General features: G+C 44.5%; 1 protein-coding gene across 3 annotated transcripts in view; it reads right to left on the bottom strand.

Annotated features, from left to right (window-relative positions):
• EYA2 (EYA transcriptional coactivator and phosphatase 2) overlaps positions 1 to 22,253 on the bottom strand; it is a 193,525-nt gene that overhangs the window by 17,483 nt on the left and 153,789 nt on the right. For all 3 annotated transcript variants that reach the window (XM_038750190.1, XM_038750191.1, XM_038750192.1), the window contains one exon: positions 11,571 to 11,660. In XM_038750190.1, the coding sequence (XP_038606118.1) occupies positions 11,571 to 11,660 (90 nt within the window). The remainder of the gene's footprint in view (positions 1 to 11,570; positions 11,661 to 22,253) is intronic.

Below are 22,253 nucleotides of genomic sequence, written 5' to 3'. Positions count from 1 at the left end.
CATGCTTAACACATAGGAAATGCTGAATAAAAATCAGAATGGGCAGGGAATGTGTCTGTTATAGTGTAGAGAAGCAGCGTGGCTCAGTGGAAAGAGCACGGGCTTGGGAGTCAGAGGTCATGGGTTCAAATCCCGGCTCCGCCACTTGTCAGCTGTGTGACTTTGGGCAAGTCACTTAACTTCTCTGTGCCTCAGTTAACTCATCTGTAAAATGGGGATTAAGACTGTGAGACCCACATGGGACAACTTGATCACCTTGTATCCTCCCCAGCGCTTAGAACAGTGCTTTGCACATAGTACGTGCTTAACAAATGCCATTATTATTATTATCATTATAATCAGTGCAAGATGATCAGAAGAAGTGCGGGGAGAGAGGAGGCAAGGAAATCATAATTTTAGAAGAGAAAAAGCACCTGGAGGGGCCAGAGAGGGAGAAAAAGAGGGAAAAGACAGAGGGGAGATTAGGGGTGGGGAATGAAAATGAGAATAATAATCATAATAATGATGGTATTTGTTAAGCACTTACTATGTGCCAGGCACTGTACTAAGCGCTGGGGTGGATACAAGCAAATTGGGTTGGACACAGTCCCTGTCCCATGTGGGGTTCACAGTCTTAGTCCTTATTTTATAGATGAGGGAACTGAGGCCTAGAGAAGTGAAGTGACTTGCCGAAGCTCACACAACAGACAAGTGGCAGAACCAGGATTAGAACTCGGGTCTTTCTGACTCCTGGGCCCATGCTCTATCCACTTGGCCTTGCTGCTTCCCCTAGGGAGAGAAGATAATTAGAAGTGAAAGAAAGGAGGAAAGGGAGAGAGAGGGGGAGAAAGAGAGAGAGGTGGATAAAGTATCATGTCTTTCTAAGCTGGGTGAGGTAGGGGTGAGTCTGCTAGTTCAATTCTTAAGCTTGGGAAGCAAAAGCAAGCCAAAAGTCATATGAAGCACACCTCTGCCTCCAGGCAAGATTAGCTCAGAATCCTTCAAAACTCAGAAGCCTTCCCCAGCTGGGCTGGAGCGACCCAAGATTTCAGGTCTACAAGAAGGGCCTGTGCTCCTCAACACTGTCTGGTGGTGGCATTCTGTGAGCGGTCCACAGCAAACCGACAGACAAATGTCAAGTGAATACCTTCCCCCAACGGTATTACTGACGACACGGCTGAACGTAGCATTTTTAACTTTGCAGAAAATGAAATGAAGAGCAGATTCCTCCCCCGACCTCTGCACATCACCCTGGCTGGAATTCCCCAAAGGATCGAGTGCACAGAAAACCACAATGTGAGTCCACTTGGCTTCAGAAGCATTACTCCAGGCCTGAGGTAAGGAGAAAGGCATTTGCGAAGGGTCTGCTTTTCTCATTTGCAAAAGAATTGTTCTGTGTGTTAAAGTGTGACAACAGTAGCTATCACGTTTCTGACTTAATAAAATACCATGACACTTTGTGAGACGCTACCTCATAGTCCACCATCCGACCCTATCGCGTTTCTGGCTGAACCGCGGGGAGAAAGCGGACAAAACCTAAATGCGAGCCCCCATGCCTTCCCATTTGGTAACCAGGCTCATTTTTCATTCACACCGGACTTGTTTTTGAGCCCCGAGCGAGTTCAGTGCCTGGCAGTGTGGGCCATTATTATTAACATAAAATCAATATTCATAAAATCATAAAAATCACTGAATAAAATCATTATTAAAAATAATGATGGTGTTTGTTAAGCGCTTACTAGGAAAGAGCCCGGGCTTTGGACTCAGAGGTCATGGGTTCAAATCCCGGCTCCACCAATTGTCAGCTGTTTGACTTTGGGCAAGTCACTTAACTTCTCTGTGCCTCAGTTACCTCATCTGTAAAATGGGGATTAAGACTGTGAGCCCCACGTGGGACAACCTGATCACCTTGTATCCCCCCAGTGCTTAGAACAGTGCTTTGCAAATAGTAAGTGCTTAACAAATACCATTATTATTATTATTACTATGTGTCAAGCACTGGTCTAAGCTCTGGGGTAGATACAAGCTAATCAGGTTAGACACAGTCCCTGTCCCACGTGGGGCTCACAGCCTTAATCCCCATTTTACAGATGAGGGAACTGAGGCCCAGAGAAGTGAAGTGACTTGCCCAAGGTCACACAGCAGACAAGTGGCAGAGCTAGGATTAGAATCCAGGTCCTTATGACTCCCAGGACCAGGCTCTACCCACTAGGCCACGTCCCTTGTTCGGTTATTGATTTGGCCCATCTTTCTCCATTCAGTGATCGTCTTCCACCAGGGCTCTGAGGCTCGAGTTGTCTACCCTCTCCTTCTACCCCACACTAACCCCACATGGGACAGGGACTGTGTCCGACATGATTATCTTGAACCTACCCCGGGGCTTAGACCGGTGATTCCATAAATCAGTGGTATTCATTCAGCACATTCATTCAGTGTGCAAATCACTGTGCTAAGAGCTTGGGAAAAGTACGATATAACAGAGTTCCCTGCCCACAACAAGCTTACAGCCTACAGGATGAGCTTGACACATAATAAATATTTAACGAATACCAAAATTCGCAAGAGGTCTTTGTGAGTTGAGTGGGGCTCAGAGTAGCAGAATATTTACTTGAACACTATCTATAGCCACTTGTAATAATTATTATTATTTTTAGAGATATTTGTTTAGCACTTACTATGTGCCAGTAACTGTACTAAGGGCTGGGGTAGCTAAAAGATAACAGGGCTGGACACAGTCCCTGTCCCACAAGGTAATCAGGTTGGACATGGTCCATGACCCACATGGGGCTCACAATCTAAATCTCCATTTTACAGAGGAGGAAACTGAGACCCAGAGAAGTTAAATGACTTGCCCAAGGTTCCCCAGCAGACAAGTGGTGAAGCTGGAATTGGAACCCGTGTCCTCTGACTCCTAGGCCAACACTCTTTCCACTAGGTTATGCTGCTTTCTTTTGAAAGTACTTCTTGAAAGGGACTAGGGGTTCACGTCTCGCCTGTTTTGCCGCTGACCCCTAGCCCACGTCCTGCCTTTGATCTGGAATGCCATCCCCCTTCTAATCTGACAGACAACCACTCTCCCCACCTTCAAAGCCTTATTGAAGGCCCATCTCCTCCTAGATGCCTTCCCAGACTAAGCCCCACTTTTCTTCATCTCCCACTCACTTTTGCGTCACCCTGAATTGCTCTCTTTGTTCTTCCCCTCAGGCCTCAGAGCCTCACAGCACTTATGTACATATCCGTCATTTATTTATTTGTATTGATGTCTGTCTCCCCCGCCCCCCACAGACTGTAAATCCATTGTGGGCAGCGAATGTGACTGTTTAGTGCTGTATTGTACTCCCAAGTGCTTAATACAATGCTCTGCACACAGTAAGTGCTCAATGAATGGGTAGGGACTCTGTTCAAACCAATTACTTGTATCTATCCCAGTGCTTAGTGAAGGACTTAGAGCATAGTAAGCTCGCAACAAATACCCCAATTATTAATAGCATTATTCTGAAAGAGTCCAGTCATCCCCTCAGTCCAAAATAATTTCGCCTGTCCTGCTTGTCAGAGAACCTCCTTTTCCTGAGGAGAAATGATGATGAAAGTTGAAATCTCTCCAGGGAGTCTTTCCACTCCACTCCCCCAACTTTCCCTCCCCATCCCGGGAAGCAGAATGGCCTAGTGGATAGAGCACAGGCCTCAGAATTCGAAGGACCTGGGTTCTAATCTCAGCTCCACCACTTGCTTGTGACCTTGGGCAAGTCACTTCACTGGGCCTCAGTTACCTCATCTGTAAAATGGGGATTAACACTGTGGGCCCCACATGGGAAAGGGACTGGGTCGAACCTGATTAGCTTGAATCTACTCCAGCACTTAGATCAGCGCTTAGAACAGTGCTTTGCACATAGTAAGTGCTTAACAAATGCCATTATTATTATTATGATTAACAGTGCTTGACATATAATAAGTGCTTAATGATACCATCATTATTATTATTATTATTATTATCCAGGAATGGGTGTCCAGGAGGGAGGAAATAACAGCTGCCTGAAGCCCATGGGTTTTCAGGGTACACTCTGCAATGCATAGCCAGCGAGTTAAAACAACAGTGGGGTAATAATCTTCTCCTTTCCCCTGTGGTTCTCCCCAGGGCCCTGCCAGCTGCTGTCTGCAAAAATTGTTTTCTTTAAAAACATACCGAGAAGAGAATGAAACCGGTGGAAAGGAGTCAGTGGAGATAATGCCCAGGCTGACTCACCTGTCAGCTTAATGGCAGGGAGAGGGCTATTTCCTTTAGTAATAGAGTCACTCTTTTTCCCTTGAACATTTGCAGATGTCAGTACTTCAAAAGCCCCAAGGGAAAATCTCGACCTGGTGGTTCTACAAACTGATCATTAATACCCCGCCGAGTCTGAAGATGGCTTTCCTCCCTGCACCGTGGCTTCTCGCAGGTCTCCTCTAGTCCCCATATCTTTCCACTCAATGGGAATTAGGGATCCGGAAGTGTTTATCTTGTTGGAAATGAAGAATTTGCTCATTGGCGGGGACAAAGAAACTCCCTGGAAATGTACAGTATGCAGCATGGCCTAGGAAAACAGCTCGGCTTAGTAGATAGAGCCCGGGCCTGGGATTCAGAAGTCCCTGGGCTCTAATCCCAGCTCTGCCACTTGTCTGCTGGGGGACTTAGAGAGAGTGACTTCACTTCTTTGTTCCTCAGCTCCCTCATCTATAAAACGGGGATTGAGACTGAGCCCCATTTGGGACAGGGACTGTAACCAAACTGATTAGCTTGTATCTACCCCAGTGTTTAGAACAGTGCCTGGCACATACTAAGCACTGAACAAATACCGTCATTATTAGTATAATTATAGTAAAACGGAAAAGCTCAATAATCCTGTAACCAAACCAAAACAACCTGCAGCAGTGATTCCCACCACACCCCCAGTCCACAGAACTGCTGCCACTGACCTCTGAACCGTGTATGCCAAGCTTCAAGATTCCCCAGTCAGCCAAGGCTGTGTCTTTTCTATTGTTCTATTGCCCTCTCCCAAGCGCTTAGTACAGTGCTCTGCACACAGTAAGTGCTCAAAAAACTACAACCGATGAGCCTCTGAGCCACTTTAGTCACCTGGAGATCCCTAGATCATGAGGGCAGCGAGCATGTCTATGGACTTTAGCGTACTCTCCCAAGGGTACAGGATAGTGAAAGCGATCAATAAATACCTTGATTTATTGTCCATCTCTCAAAGCTCTTCAAACTGCACTGATGTGGACTATAGGACACTGGGGAGAAAGGGTAGGTTGTAGGGCTGACATTGGACACTGGGAAGAACTCAGCTAGTAGGGATGGGAGGGATTAGGAAGGTTCAGAAGAGAGGGAAAACAGCTACCCATCCCACTCCATCCTCTCTCATCAGACTTTTTTTTAACAGTGTTCCTTAAGCACTTACCCTAGACTGTAAGCTCGCTGAGGGAAGGGAACATGTCCACCAACTTTGTTGTATTCTCCCCCAACTGCTTAGTACAATGCCCTGCACATGGCAAGCACTCAGTAAATACCACGGGTTGATGTGTCAAGCACAAAAGTAAGCCCTCAATAAATATCACTGATTTAATCCATAATATTGGGAGAGACAATCTAATAATAATAATAATAATGATAATAGTATTTGTTGAGCGCTACTATGTTCCACAGGCACTGTTCTAAGCACTGTTATAAGATAAGCAGGTTGGACACAGTCCCTGTCCCACATGGGGCTCACAGTCTTAATCCCCATTTTATAGATGAGCTGAGGCCCAGAGAAGTGAAGTAACTTGCTCAAGGTAACACAGCAGACAACTGGCAGACCTGGAATTAGAACCCATGACCTTCTGAACTCATAGGCTTCTCCAGAAGGAAACACTAAGTGGGAATACAAAAACTAGAGTCAAGACATCTGAGTTCTACTCCTAGGTGTGTTTCTGATTTACAGGTTAGTTTTTCCTAAATAAATAACCACGTTAATTCAGGTTCCACTTTATGCTTTGGCCTTAATGTCCCAGAAATTCCGATAGAGGAACTTTCTAAAGCAGGAAATAGATAATTCAGAGGCAAGTTAATTTTTAGCTCTCAACTACCCACACAACATCTGCATAGACAAATGCATACAGCAATCTTGGGCAAGACATTTCATTCCATCGATACATCATATTTATTGAGTGATCACTCTAAGCACTTGGGAGAGTACAATGCAACAGAGTTTGTGGTTCCATTACACGCCCACAAGGAACTTAAAAGCTCATTGTGAATCTCAATAAAGCTGGGATAATTGTCCCCACTTCCTAGTTATTTTCCTGATCATAATAATAATAATAATAATAATGGCATTTGTTAAGTGCTTACTATGTGCGAAGCACTGTTCTAAATGCTGGGGGGATACAAGGTGATCAGGTTATCCCACATGGGGCTCACAGTCTTCATCCCCATTTTACAGATGAGGTAACTGAGGCTCAGAGAAGTTAAGTGACTTGCCCGAGGTCACACAGCGGACATGTGACAGAGCTGGGATTAGAACCCATGACCTCTGACTCCCAAGCTTGTACTCTTTCTACTGAGCCAAGCTGCTTCTCTACTTGATCATGTTGCCAAAAGAATTTGTCAAGATTAAAAATTTCAAACACATGAATAAGCAAAACTTCTTCAAAACCAGGCCAGGAAAGGCTCCAGAGTAGTGGTAGAGTTTATTTATCCAGTACTCTCCAAGAGCTAATCGGTAGGACAAAATTTTAATGATGAGTTAATTGTTAGTATTTATGGAGCAGTTACTGTGTGCAGCGCACATCCCCAAGCACATGGAAAAATACAGTAGTTAGCAGACATGATCCCTACACCAGCGCTTAGAACAGTGCTTTGCACATAGTAAGCGCTTAACAAATGCCATCATTATTATTATTATTACTCAAGGACCTTAGAAGGGGAGATAGATACAAGCATCATTTACAGAGAGTGGGAAGTCCTGTCCTAATCACCAAACATCAAGTAAAACCATGAAGCCAAACCTGGAAAAGTGACTTCATTAACTCCTGGTCCCTGGAGAACAGAAGTGCAAGGATCCAGCACAGACAGATGCTCTTATGATGTTTCTCGTTCCTCAAATTAGCAAGTACCAGGGGAATTCCTCTAGAAAAGCTCATTCAAGGGCAGATAGACAGCTCAGGTCTGCCGGCCCTTGATAAACCCCTAGCCTTTTGGGAGACATCTGTGCCAGAAACTTTAACATTTAATCCATCACCGCAAATCCCCACCTGAACCTCTGGGCTCATTTGTAAAAAGCCACGGCAGGATGCCAAAAAGACCCCTTGAATGTCCGGGGTTCAAGTTGCATCCGTCACTAGGCTCACACAGCTCGTCTCCCCATCCACCACTTCCCTCCTCTCCCCAACCAACTAGGACCACCCACCAACGGATTTGATTTAAGAACGGGCTTTCCAAATGACTGAGGGTGCGGAGCGACCTTTGAACAAAATGGGAAGCGGGGGCACTTTTAAATAATAATAATGACAGTACCCTTGTTAAACATTTACTATGTGCCAAACACTGCTCTAAACACTGGGGTAGATATAAGGTAAGCAGTTTGGACATAGTCCCTGTCCCGCATGGGGCTCACTGCTGTAATCCCCGTTTGACAGATGAGGGAACCGAGGCCCAGAGAAGTGAAGTGACTTGCCCAAGGTCACAAAGCAGGCGAGAGGCAGAGCCGGGATTAGAACTCATGACTTTCTGACCCTCAGGTCTGTGCTAGGCCACGACTGCAGACATAACTGAAAACTCTCCTCCCCGCACCCTAGGCTGACTTTTTAGGAGGTTCCTTGACCATGCGGCTGCTGTTTAATATTCTGACGGGGGAGGGGAGACTGCTTTTGCCGGGGCTGTGGGTTGTATATTTTTACTTTCTGAATTTTATAAAAATGTCCCCAGTGCCAAAGAGCCTTGGGGTACTTACACGGAATTGAAACCACATTATGTTATTTAAAAGTTAAAATGCACACAACCCAAAAACATATTAAAAGAAAAAAAAAAACACAAATCTGCGAGCATCTTTAAACAGCTCTAGCATTCAGTCGCAGTCAATTAAGAACTTCCCTAATGGTGCCGCTTTTGTGTTTGTGAAGAGAAGCCAAGATTGTACCTTGCAATCTGTGTTGTGCTTCCGTCCAAGTTTGTGAGTCCTGGGATTGGGGAGAACCATGGGCTGCTGGAAATGTAACCTTGGTCAAGTCACTGAACTTCTCTGTGACTCAGTTATCTCATCTGTAAAATGGGGATTAAGACTGTGGGCCCCATGTGGGACAGGGACGGGCTCTAACCTGATTAGCTTGTATCTACCCCAGCGCTTAATACAGTGTCTGGCCCATAGTAAGTGCTTAACAAATGCCATCATCATCATCATCATCATCTGGACCCATGAGTCAAGGCATGAAGGCATCGAGAAGCAGTGTGGCCTAGTGGCTAGAGAGTGGGCCTGGGAGACAGAAGGACCTGGGTTCTAATTCTGGCTCTGCCACTTTGCTGTCAGACCTTGGGCAAGTCATTTAACTTCTCTGTGCCTCAGTTACCTCAACTGTAAAATGGGGATTAAGACTGTGAGCCCCATGTGGGACATGGACTGTGTCCAACGTGATTACCTTGTATCTACCCCAGTGCTTAGAACAGTACCTGGCACCCAGTAAGCCCGTAACAAATTAAAAAAAAAACAGTGGGCCCTAATCCCGGCTCCACCATTTGACTGCTATGTGACCTTAGGCAAGTTAGCTGCTCTGTGCCTCAGTTTCACAATCTGTAAAATGGGGGATTTAATACCTTTTTCCCTCCTGCTTAGACTGTGGGATGTGGATTGTGTTTGACCTGATTACCTTGTCTCTACCCTAGTGCTTACCATTTAGTGAATACCACAGTTGTTATTATTGTCATTACTCTCTCATTTTAGCCCTCTAGCATTTTAGCCCTGCAGTTTCCAAAGCCGGAGAAACCAAGAACTCTATCAGACCGATTGGCCCTCTAGACTGTAAATGCCTTCTGAGCAGGGAATGTGTCTACCGAGTCAAATTTTTGCCCTCTCCTAATTGCTTAGTACAGTACTCTGCACACGGTAAGTGCTCAATAAATACGATTGAGATACTGGGAAGAACACAGGCCTGGGAGCCGGAGGACCTGGGGTCTAAATCTGGCTCCGCTACATCTGCTGTGTGACCTTGGGCAAGTTCCTTAGCTCGTTGGTGCCTCAGTTACCTATCTCTAAAATGGGGATTAAGAAATGTGGGACCGGGATTGTGTCCAACCTGATCAACTAGTATCTAACCCAGTGCTTAGAACAGTGCTTGGCATGTAATGGTTGTACATATTTATTTATGGTTGTACATATTTATTTATGGTTGTACATATTTATTACTCTATTTATTTATTTATTTATTTATTTATCTTACTTGTACATTTCTATCCTATTTATTTTATTTTGTTGGTATGTTTGGTTCTGTTCTCTGTCTCCCCCTTTTAGACTGTGAGCCCACTGTTGGGTAGGGACTGTCTCTATGTGTTGCCAATTTGTACTTCCCAAGCGCTTAGTACAGTGCTCTGCACATAGTAAGCGCTCAATAAATACGATTGATTGATTGATGTAATAAGAGCTTCACAAGTATCATAATTATCAATACTATTATTATTAGTAGTAAGGAATCTGCCCAGCACCTGCAGCATATTAGAAATCCCAGCTCCAACCGCAAAATCTCTATGCCTTACTGCCTCCACATAAGATTCGACCACCCAGGAACCAGACTGGACAGTCCGGTTTCAGCTGGTCCACTCCTGCCCAGTAAGGACACAGTCCTGGAGGTCTTTATGTATGGTAGTTTTCTTGTCAGGGGTCCGTCCTCCCTGCGTCTCGAATTTTCCCGTCACCGAGTCCAGTGGCTAGGAAGCAGAGCCTATGTTCAAGGGGACTCAGAAGGAAAAAGTTGGGATTGGGCTGGAGGCATTGGGGGGTGGGGTTTGGGTGGCTTCCCTCCAGATGGGCACTCGTGGTGGGTGGGGAAGGTGTCAGCTACCTCTGTTGCATTGCATTGTACTCCCCCACCTTCCACTTCAGCACTGCCCCACTCCTCAAGGACTCAACTTACAGCCCCCCCAAACCAGAGTGTAATAATAGAAATAGTGATGGTGTTTGTTAAGCGCTTACTATGTGCCAAGCACTGTTCTAAGCGTTGGGGTAAATACAAAGTAATCAGGTTGCCCCACGTGGGGCTCACAGTCTTCATCCCCATTTTATAGATGAGGTAACTGAGGCCCAGAGAAGTTAAGTGACTTGCCCAAAGTCACACAGCTGACAAGTGGCAGAGCCAGGATTAGAAACCATGACCGCTGACTCCCAAACCCGTGCTCTTTCCACTAAGCCAAGCTGTCTCTCATCACATCTTCACACTTCATGTACATACCTTCATACTCTACTGATTCCTCTTACTTGTTATTTATTTTCGTTTCCATCTCCCCACTTTTTTATGGTATCTCTTAAGCACTTACTACATGTCTGCAGCTTAGTATAGTGCTCTGAAGCTAATAATTGTCCAACCTGATTTGCTTGTATCTACCCCCATGCTTAGTAAGGTGCTTAGCATACAAGAGAAGCAGCATGCCCTAATGGATAGAGCACGGGCCTGGGAGTGAGAAGGCCAGGGATTCTAATCCTGGCTCTAGGATTTGCCTGCTGTGTGCCCTTAGGCAAGTCACTTAACTTCTCTGTGCCTCAGTTCCCTCATCTGTAAAATGGGGATTAAGACTGTGAGCCCTATGTGGGACAGAGGCTGTGTCCAACCGGATTTTCTTGTATCCACTCCAGCGCTTAGAACGGTGCCTGGCACGTAGTAAGTGCTTAACAATACCATATTAATTATTATTATAGTAAGCACGTAACAAATACCACAATTATTATTATAAATGCTCAATAAATACCATCGCCGTCATGGTCACTTGACTGTCCTCAATACCAGTTCTAGCCCAACGGTATCCCGACACACCTGCATTTCTGCCCAGGTCACGAAGGCAAGAATTGCCCCCTTTATTCGCCAGGAATCGACCGCCATTTCAAAGGCAGCCCCTCTCTCCCCCTCATAAGCCTTCTGGGGGGTCAGACAGGCCAAGAGCCTGCTCATTAAAGAGATCATTGTCCTTTGCCCATGAACCTGCTCTTCAGGGAAATGAAAGCCATTTATAAATGCTTCCATTCTAGTTCACCGCTAATTATGCCCGACCCAGGAGGATCTGCCCTAATTCAGCTTAATAAACTCGTTAGACAGCAAATTTCAGGAGGAAGAAGCAACGTCGCCGTTATTGAATTAGTCGACCTACGGGTGGACATCAGTATCACGGCACAAAGAAAGAGCCATTAGCAGAGGGAAGGAGTCGAGGAGATTATCCGGGCACGTGTGTTTCCAATAAACCACCACTGGCCAGCGTTAAATGTCTTCTCAGAGGTCACTAAACCAAAGTCTCATGGCCAGAAATGCCATGCTTTTCTCCCAAACCAGATGCAGGTGATTAAACAGCAAAATATTAAATAAAATAAACAGCTCCAAACCTCCAGGTCATTAAAGAACAGATGTGTATCGGCAAGGTTGAAGATCATTTCTTCCATCATAAGGCCTATCCTCACAGATGTAGTGGTATCCTGTTAGGAGAGACAAAAAAAACCACAAGTGGAATCTTCAGTGATATGCATCTCTTCTCTGCCCCTATTCATTCATTCAATCACATTTATTGAGCGCTTACTGACTGCAGAGCACTTTACTAAGCGCTTGGAAAGTACAATTCAGCAACAGAGACAATCCCTGCCCACAACAGGCTCACAATCTAGCTTTCCTCCAGCACCTAGTAGAATAGAGCAGAGATAGAGCTCTATTTTAGAGTAGATAGAACACAGGCCTGGGAGCCAGAAGGATCTGGGTTCTAATCCCAGCTCCGCCACTTCGATCAATCAATTGGTCTTTTTTATTGAGCACTTACTATAGGCAGAGCACTGTACTAAGTGCTTGGGAGAGTACAGTACAACAGACTTGGTAGACGTGTTCCCTGCCCACGATGAGTTCAAATTCTAAAGCTCATTAGGGATATTGACATCATTCGTCTGCTACGTAGCCTTGGGCAAGTCACTACACTTCTCTGGGCCTCAGTTCCCTCATCTGTAAAATGGGGATTAAGGCTTCCAGCCCCACGTGGGACATGGGTGGAATCCAACCTGATTAGCTTGTATCTACCCCAGCGCCTATCGCAGTGCCTGGCACATAGTAAGCGCTTAACAAATACCATTAAAAAATGAGGGAGGGGGGAGACCACTGCTGTGCAAACCCAAGCCTCATCATCAATTAATTCATTCAGGTTCTTGGTTCCAAAGACTTGATGACTGGACACAGTTTCAACCATCGTTTATTCATTCATTCATTCATTCAATCGTATTTATTGAGCGCTTACTGTGTGCAGAGCACTGTACTAAGCGCTTGGAAAGTACAAGTTGGCAACATATAAAGACGGTCCCTACCCAACAACGGGCTCACAGTCTAGAAGGGGAAGACAGACAACAAAACAAAACGTGGACAGGTGTCAAGTCATCAGAATAAATAGAAGTAAAGCTAGATAATAATAATAATAATAATAATAATGATGGCATTTATCAAGCACTATGTGCAAAGCACTGTTCTAAGCGCTGGATGCACATCATTAACAAAATAAATAGAATAGTAAATATGTACAAGTAAAATAAATAGAGTAATAAATCTGTACAAACATATATACAAGTGCTGTGAGGAGGGGAAGGAGGTAGGGCGGGGGGATGGGGAGGAGAGGAAAAAGGGGTCTCAGTCTGGGAAGGCCTCCTGGAGGAGGTGAGCTCTCAGTAGGTTTGTGACAGGAGAACGTGACGTCAAACTTTTTGGGGTCCCTGGCATTCCCCTCCATGCTCACCATTCTCCCTCAATCCCAAAACTTAGGTCTGGAGAGGCAGACTTGCCAATACCCTCCTCCCTCCTCATCTTTCCATCCCTACAATCTAGGAATTATTTTTAAAAATCACAGTGGCAAGCTCTGTCCTTACACCCAAAGCTCTCCACACCTCACTTCCTCTGTGAATAACTCTCAATAGAGAAATACTCACTGAACAGAGTGCAAGGTTTGAGCTGATTATCTTGAATCTAAACTCAGTGCTTGGTGCAGTGCTTGACGATCAATTAATCAATCTATCATGGTATGTATTGAGTGCTTCCTGTGCACAGAGCATTGTACTAAGCGCTTGGGAGAGTATAATATAGCAGAGTTGGTAGATGCATTCCATACTCACAAGGAGTTTATAGTCTAGTTATATAGTAAGTCCTTAATAAATACTGTTATTACTAATATGAGTCTCTGTCCCAATCTGCAATGACCAATCTCAGCCCTGACCCAAGATGGGGATAACTTGAAACATCTCTAGCGAAAATGAAGTCAAGAGCAGAAAAACAATCTTCCAAGTTTCAGAATAGAACCTGTTTGCTTTTGAAGATATTTAGGGATTGCTTTTCTGCATTCTTCCTACTAAAATCGTCACCCTTCAATAATCAAACGCCCTTTTCACGAGTCCTTTGTTATTTACAGTACTTATTACACACTTACTTTCTACTATGTAGGTATCTTTAAATTATGTACTATATATAATTATGTAGTATAAATTATCTATTCATATTAATGTCTGTCTCCTCTAGACTGTAAACTTGTTATGAGCAGGGAACGAGTCTGTGAATTCTACTATATTGTACTCTCCCAAGTGCTTAGTACAGTGCTCTGCACATAGCAAGATCTCAATATATACAATAGATTGATTGAAGCACTGTTGTTGAGACCAGATAATTGGATCAGATCCAGGGAAGAGAGAGAGAGAGAGAGAGAGAGAGAGAGAGAGAGAGAGAGAGAGAGAGAGAGAGAGAGAGAGAGTGTGTGTGTGTGTGTGTGTGTGTGTGTGTGTGTGTGTGTGTGTGTGTGTGTGAGAACACATGGGTTATCCCCAGAATGATTTTCCCCAAACCAGAGAAGCAGCATGGCCTACTGGATAGAGCCCAAGCCTCTGATTCAGCCGGACCTGAGTTCTTATCCTGACTCTGCCACTTTTCTGCTGTGTGCCCTTGATTAAGTCACTTCACTTCTCTGCGCCTCAGTTCCCTCATCTGCAAAATGGGGAATATAACTGTGAGTCCCATTTGGGCCATGGACTGTATCCAACCTGATTACCTTGTATCTATCCCAGTGCTTAAAACAGTGCCTGGCACAAAGTAAGTGCTTAACACATACCATTAACTAAAATGACCTTCTAAAAAGAGGAGTCTCTTTCTTCAGTTGACTTAATAAAAGGAGTTCCGAATCTTTCATCAGGTAGCATTCCCAGAACCCATAATGAACACATTAGGAGAAGGGAAAATAAAAAGAGTGGGGTGGGGTGGGAATGAACTAATTACTGAATCCTGTCATCCAGGCAGAAAATACTCTCTGAGGTTGTCGAGCTGAGTAGGCAGACCAGGAACATTCCCCTAAGCTTGCGATAATTAATGCCATTTTTTTGTCCAGGGAGGAACTGTGCAATAGAGTCATCAGTTTCACTTTCTGCTGGCAGCAGGGGTGGAAACATTAATGGAGGTGCTGCCCCTCACGTATCACTAAAGGTTGATAGATGGACCATTTGCAAATCCTCTGTCGTAATTCATCGGCCTAAGCTGTTAAGAGACGCAAAGTTCCCCGCCCTGGTCTCGCACTTACTCCCTGCTAAATAAAGCCTGAAATCTGCTTCTCTCTTACCCTCCAAGTCTACTAAAACCCTGAAAAATAGGAAAAAAAGTGTTTGATTAAGCCCATTCTTTGTGTCAAGCACCGTAATGCTACTACTAATACCAACAACTGTGGTATTTGTTAAGTGCTTGCTATGTGCTAGGCGCTGGAGTAGATACAAGGTGATTGGGTTGAACACAGTCCCCGTCCTCCATAGGGCTCACAGCCTTAATCCCCATTTTCCTGATGAGGTAACTGAGGCACAGAGAAGTAAAGTGAGTTGCCCAAGGTCACACAGCAGAATGTGGTGGAGTCACGATTAGAACCCAGGTCCTTCTGTCTCCCAGGCCTGTGCTCTATCCACTAAGTCGTGCTGCTTCTCAGTACTATGTGCTGGGATACATACAAGCTAATCAGGTTGGACACAGGCCCTGTCCTGCATGGGGTTCACAGTCTAAGGAGGAGGGAGGACTAGTATTGAATCCCCATTTAGCAGATGAGGAAACTGAGGCTTAGAGACATTATGTGACTTGCCCAAGGTCACACTGTGAGCCCCCCATGGGACAGGGACTGTGTCCAACCTGATTTGCATGTACCTTCCCCTAGACTTAGCACAGTGCCTGGCACATAGTAAGTGCTAAACAAGTACCACAATTATTATTAAGGGCATAAGAGTTAGAGCTGGATTAGAACCCAGGTCCTTTGCTTTAATAATAATAATGATGGTATTTATTAAGTGCTTATTATGTGCCAAGCACTGTTCTAAGCACTGGGGTAGATACAAGGTAATCAGGTGGTCCCCCGTGGGGCTCACAGTCTTAATTCTCATTTTACAGATGAGGTATTGAGGCACAGAGCTGTTGAGTGGCTTGCCCAAGGTCACACAGCAGACAAGTGGCAGAGCTGAGATTAGAACCCCGGTCCTCTGAGTCCCAAGCTTGGCTCTTTCCACTAAGCCACACTGATTTTCCCCCTCATATCCCGCCCAGAGCAACTTGCGTACCTTCCAGGAACCAATCTGCTCCAGGCTTTGCCCTCACCCTCACCCTCACGTGAAAAACATTTCCTTAAACATTAGGTATTTTTCGGCTACAGAAAATGCCGTGGTTCATCTCACCAGTCAGCCCGTGCAGCCTGATCGCTTTTAGCTTTATCGATTTAAACAAGAACAGAGAAGTCGAGATGGAAGAATTCTCCCAACAGGCTTTAATTTGTCATTCATCCTCCGGATAACGGGGAAGGCGTCTCTCTTTGGCCTGAACAGTCTGTGGGTGGCTGTCTAGCACTGTAGGTACAAATCATGCTAAGATACTACAGATTTCTGTAGACTTGGCTCTAATTCTCAGCAGATTTCTGTGGAGTCATGTTTTTGCTGTCTGTGGTCAGTGCTGCATTAGTTTAGGAGGTCTAATAGTGCATCAGATGCTGAGAGCTAAGTAGGTTTCAATCAACCTCCACGGCAGATGCTGCTGACATGCTTGGTGTCTCTCTCGCTAACCTAATTATTACGCATTCTTGGTGAAGTTCTCTTTAATTAGGGGAGAATGAATGTGGCTCTGACAATATGGGAGACAGAGAGGGAGCCTGACAGGCCCCTAGTCTAAAGTTTAAGGTGCTGGGGGAGAGGGTAGGGGTTGGGGAGGGGTTAAATGTATTTTAATTTTATTTTCGGTTAATGGAAATGAAAGTTTTTTCCAGATTTTATTTTAAAGGCTTACACAGTTTAGGGCAAAAGAGATGGCTGGATTCTTTAGAGATTTGTAATTTTATAATTTTACAACTATTTCTAGACTGTGAGCCCGTTGCTGGGTAGGGATTGTCTCTGTTACTGAACTGTACTTTCCAAGCACTTAGTCCAGTGCTCTGCACACAGTACTCATTCATTCATTCGTATTTATTGAGCGCTTACTGTGTGCAGAGCACTGGACAAAGTGCTTGGGAAGTACAAGTTGGTGACATATAGAGACGGTCCCTACTCAACAACGGGCTCACAGTCTACAAGGGGGGGGACAGACAACAAAACAAAACATGTAGTGCTCAATAAATATGATTGAATGAATGAATGTATTATGAATTATCTATTTATTATTAAATTACTATTTCTTGAGAAGCAGCATGGCCTGGGAGGCAGAGGGATCTGGGTTCTAATCCCAGTTCCACCACTTCATTCGTTCAATCGTATTTACTGACCGCTTACTGTGTGCAGATCACTGTACTAAGCACTTGGAAAATGCAATTCAGCAATAAAGAGAGACAATCCCTGCCCACACCGGGCTGCCACTTTTCTGCTGTTTGTCCTTGGGCAAGTGACTGCTCTGTGCTTCAGTTACCTCATCTGGAAAATGGGGATTAATACTGTCAGCCCCATGTGGGATATGGACTGTGTCCAACTTAATTAGCTTGCATCTGTCCCAGCGTTTAATACAGTGCCCGGCACAAAGTAAACATGTAACAAATACCATGTAAGAATTATTTATATTAATGTATGCCTTCACTTCTAGGCTGTAAACTCGCTGTAGACAGGGAATATGTCTGTAAATTCAGTTGTATGGTACTCTCCCAAGTGCTTAGTACAGTGCTCTGCACAAAATAGGCAAAAGGTAAATACCATTGATTTATTTGCTTTTCTTTTCCTTTTGTAACCCCATTGGAAATCCGTCATCAAAATGTTCAGTGGGGCAGCTCCAGGTAAAATCAGTGCAGCACCCTGGTTTCCATGAGTTTTCTTGGAGGACAAAATGGAATACCCAGGTATCATTTTTTTCTTTGCATCAAATATTAGAGAAGCAGGGTGGACTTAGGGGAAAGAGCAGAGTACTGAGGGCCAGGGGAACTGGGTTCTAATCCCAGCTCCACAGCTTGTCTGCTATGTGACCTTGGTCAAGTCATTTAACGTCTCTGTGCCTCTGTTCCCTCATCAGTAAATTCAGGATTCAGGACCTGTTCTCCATCCCCCTTGAACTGTAATTCCCACGTGGGACAGGGGCTGGATCTAATCTGTTAGTATCATATCTACCCTGGGGGTCTGCACAATGGCTTGACTCATGAAACAGAATGGTGGCGTAGCCTAGTTTTTTTTTTAAAGGTATTTGTTAAGTATTTACTAAACACTGTACTGAGTACTGGGGTAGATACAAGTCAATCAGGCTAGACACAGTCCATGTCCCACAAAGGGCTCACGGTCTCAATCCTCATATTACAAATGAGGCACTAGAAGTCCAGATAATTGAAGTGACTTGACTAAGGTCACACAGCAGACAAGTGGTGGAACTGGGATTAGAACCCAGGTCCTTCTGACTCCCAGCTTCATGCTCTGTCCACTAAGCCAGGCTGCTTCCCTAGTGGGAAGAGCAAGGGATCTTGGGGATCGGAAGACCCAGGTTCTAATCCTGACTTTGCCACTTGTGCAGCCTTAGGCAGATCGCTTAACTTCTCTGAGCCTCGGTTGCCTCATTTGTAAAATGGAGATTAAATCCTACTCCTTCTTACTTAGACAGTGAGCCCCATGTGGGACAGGGACTGCATCCAACCTGATTACCTTGTATTCTCCCCCTCACCCCCCCGTACTTTGTACAGTACTTGGCACATAGTAAGCGCTTAACAAATACCACAATTATCGTAACAAGCGCCTAACAAAGACCACAGTTATTATTATTAGAGGGTCCGTGTTATGTTCCAGAGATGAACAATCAAAACAAACAGAACTGCTTGTTTTTCCAACCCTGGTTTCTGCAATGATGACGTTAAGTATCCTGCAACGTTCTGGCTCGAGTGAGAATCCCATGAAATAACACTGAAGGAGATTTTACTGCCCAAGAGAGGCTTAACCACTCCTTAGCAGGCTGCCTGTAAAGAATGGGAAGAAATGGAACTCATTCCGCAGGCATTTCTTTCCCTTTTTCTCTAACCAGATGCACTGAGCCTTTATAACCTCCAGTTGTCTCCACTTGGGCTAGGAGGCTGGGGATTTATTTATTTTTGATTTGGGTCACTGAGTTTGTTAGCTGTACAGAGTAACTCCTAAATCAGACACCTTAAAAAACAATAAACTAACAACAATGGAAACCAATAGATTGTATGGAAGAAGCGAAAAACCAAACGGTGGTCTAGTGGAAAGAAAGGGCTCTGGCCCGGAAATTAGGGGACTGGGATTCGAGTCTCAGTTCCATCCTTGGTCTGCTGTGTAAAACCTTGGGCAAGTCATTTAACCTCATCCATCAGAATAATAATAAAAATATATGGCACTTGTTAAATGCTTATTTTGTGCCAAGCACTGTTCTAAGCAATAGGATAGGTTCCAGTTAATCAGGCCAGACACAGTCCCTGTCCCACATGGGGCTCGGAGTCTAAGTAGGGGCAAGTAAGGAGTCCCCATTTTATAGATGGTGTAACCGAGGCACAGAGAATCCATCGATTGTATTTATTGAGCGCTTACTGTGTGCCAAGAACTGTACTAAGCGCTTGGAAGAGAAGTCAAGTGAGTTGACCGAGGTCACACGGCAGACACGTGGAGAGTCAGGATTAGAACCCGGGTCTTCCGTCTCCCAGGCCTGCGTTCATTCCATTAGGTCATGCTGCTTTTCCAAACAGATTGAAAACCCCATGTGGGGTAGGAACTGGGTTAGAACCTTGTTTCTACTCTAGTGCTTAGCACATAGTAAGAGCTTAATAAATGCCATATCTAACGGAAGAAATGAATGAAACTTGTGGGAGACTTAGCACCTAGTTAGAGCTTAATAAATGCCATAACTAGGGGGAGAACTGAATGAAACTGGTGGGAGACATAATGTGAATTCCCCCTACCAATCCCCAGGGAGAGTTACCTTGCAAGGATGCACCCTGTAACCTGGAATTTTTCCCCTTTAAATACAACACTTCAGTTGTGCCTTTATTTTAATTTGCACAGTCTAGCAACTGCAACAGATAGCAAACACACAAACTAAGGGAGAGACAGAGGTCTTCTCTGGTCCCTGGGATTGAACACAAATTGTCTGGACCTCCGACGGGTCCTTATCCTTTTGGGTTAAGGCAGCTTTAATCAAATCCCTTTTCCTTGTTAAATGAATGACCTGAGAAATCTTGAGAAATCACATCCATCCCTATCTTCTAGGTAGCTCCACCTGCAGAAGATCTACCTTACTTTTAATACTATTAATAATACACATAGATAATATAATCATAACAGTGATTGTGGTATTTGTTAAGTGCTTGCTATGTGTCTAACACTACAGTAACTCATGGTTGGATATGGTCCTTTCCTACACAGGGCTCACAGCCAAAGTGGGAAAGAGGAAGGGTAATAATAATAACAATAATAATAATGGTTTTTGTTAAGCACTTGCTATGTGCCAGGCATTATGCTAAGCACTGGAGTAATAATAATAATGATGATGGTATTTGTTAAGTGCTTACTATGTGCCAAAACACCATTCTAAGCCCTGGGGTAGATACAAGGTTATCAAGTTGTCCCACGTGGGGTTCACAGTCTTACTCCCCATTTTACAGATGAGGTAACCGAGGCACAGAGAAGTTAAGTGACTTGCCCAAAGTCACACAACTGACAAGTGGCAGAGGCGCGATTAGACCTGTCTACTTGTTTTGTTTTGTTATCTGTCTCCCCCTTCGAGACTGTGAGCCCGTTGTTGGATAGGGACCGTCTCTATATGTTGCCAATTTGTACTTCCCAAGTGCTCAGTATAGTGCTCTGCGCACAGTAAGCGCTCAATAAATACTATTGAATGAATGAATGAACCCATGACCTCTGACTCCCAAGTCCGGGATCGTTCTGCTAAGCGACACTGCTTCTCAGGTAGATAGAAGCAAATCAGGTTGGACACAGTCCCTGTCCCACATGGGACGCATAGATTGTAGTGAGGTAAATGAAGCACAGAGAAGTTAAAGTGGTTTGCCCAAGGTCACACAGCACACATGTGGCAGAACTGGGATTAGAACCCATGATCTTCTAACTCTCAGGCCCATGCTCTATTCACTAGGTCTTGTTGCTTGAGTCTCCATTTCACAGAAGAGAAAAGTGAGGCACAGAGGAGTTAAGTGACTTGCTCAAGGATATAGTTTTTAAGAACTGACCTTCCAAGTGAATGCTCAGTAAATACCACCACAACCACAATCTCCCCTCCTGCAGAATCCCATTCCAATTAACCGCTACCAATTACCCCATTCCAATCCCATTCATTAAGAGTTGAATCTATGCTTTTCTCCTTGATTCCACTGTCAGGAGATGTCCGTTCTAATCCCGGCTCTGCCACATGTCGGCGTGTCTGCTTGGGCAAGTCACTTCTCTTTGCCTCAGTCACCTCATCTGTAAAATGGGGATCAAGACTGAAACTCTGTGGGACAGGGACTGTGTCCAACCTTTAAGACTGTGAGCCCCACGTGGGACAACCTGATCACCTTGTATCCCCCCTGCGCTTAGAACAGTGCTTCGCAATAGTAAGTGCTTAACAAATGCCATTATTATTATTATTACCTTGGATCTACCCTAGTGCTTAGAACACTGCTTGGCACATAGTAGGTGCTTAACAAATACCACAATTACTAGTATTATTATTATGCATTCTATTTGTGTCTGCCCATCTTCTCCATTCAAATGTAAGGTCCTCCAGGAGAGAGATTGAGTCTTACTCTTATTGCATTCCCCCACGTACCTCCTCAAGGGGCCGGGTAATAATAATAATAACAATAATGGCACTTGTTAAGTGCTTACTATGTGCCACACTGTTCTAAGTTCTGGGGTAAATTCAAGTTAGTCAGATTGGACACAGTAAATACCAATCCGACATGGGGCTCACACTCTTAATCCCCATTTTACAAATGAGGTAACCGAAGCCCAGAGCAGTAAAGTTTTTTTCCCTAGCTCGCACAGCAGATCTGTGGAGGAGCCTCGATTAGAACCAATGACCTTCTTACTCCCAAGCCCAAGCCTCATCCACTAAGCCACACTGCATCGCTGTGTAGACAGGATGCCCTTAAAAAGATTACTATTATCACTATTCAGTCATTCATTCAATCATATTTATTGAGCGCTTACTGTGTGCAGAGCACTGTACTAAGCGCTTGGGAAGTACAAGTTGGCAACATATAGAGATGGTCCCTACCCAACTATTTGTGCGTCTAGATTATAAACTCATTATGGGCAGGGAATGTGTCTACTAATTCTGTTGTACTGTGCTCTTCCAAGTGCTTAGTACAGTGTTCTGCATGTAGGAAGTGCTCAAATAATACCACTGACTGAATGTTGATGAATGATGAACAGCTGCATTGTCATGAAATCCACCAAGTTTAACCAAGATCACTCCTGCTGCAGCCAATCACTTATTTCTCCTTGCTCTGTCCTAGATAGAGAAACAACCTGGCTAATTACCATTCTTTGATTAAAAATTCTTCACCTCCTCCAAGAGGATCAAATCACCCTTTTCAGAATAGTTTTGGTGGCTGCAATTTTTCCTCTTGGTCCTAT

Source organism: Tachyglossus aculeatus, chromosome 8 (assembly GCF_015852505.1).
Source record: "Tachyglossus aculeatus isolate mTacAcu1 chromosome 8, mTacAcu1.pri, whole genome shotgun sequence".
Classification (NCBI taxonomy): domain Eukaryota; kingdom Metazoa; phylum Chordata; class Mammalia; order Monotremata; family Tachyglossidae; genus Tachyglossus; species Tachyglossus aculeatus.
The sequence above is the reverse complement of the archived record's forward strand: the minus strand, read 5'-3'. Positions and strand labels throughout refer to the sequence as shown.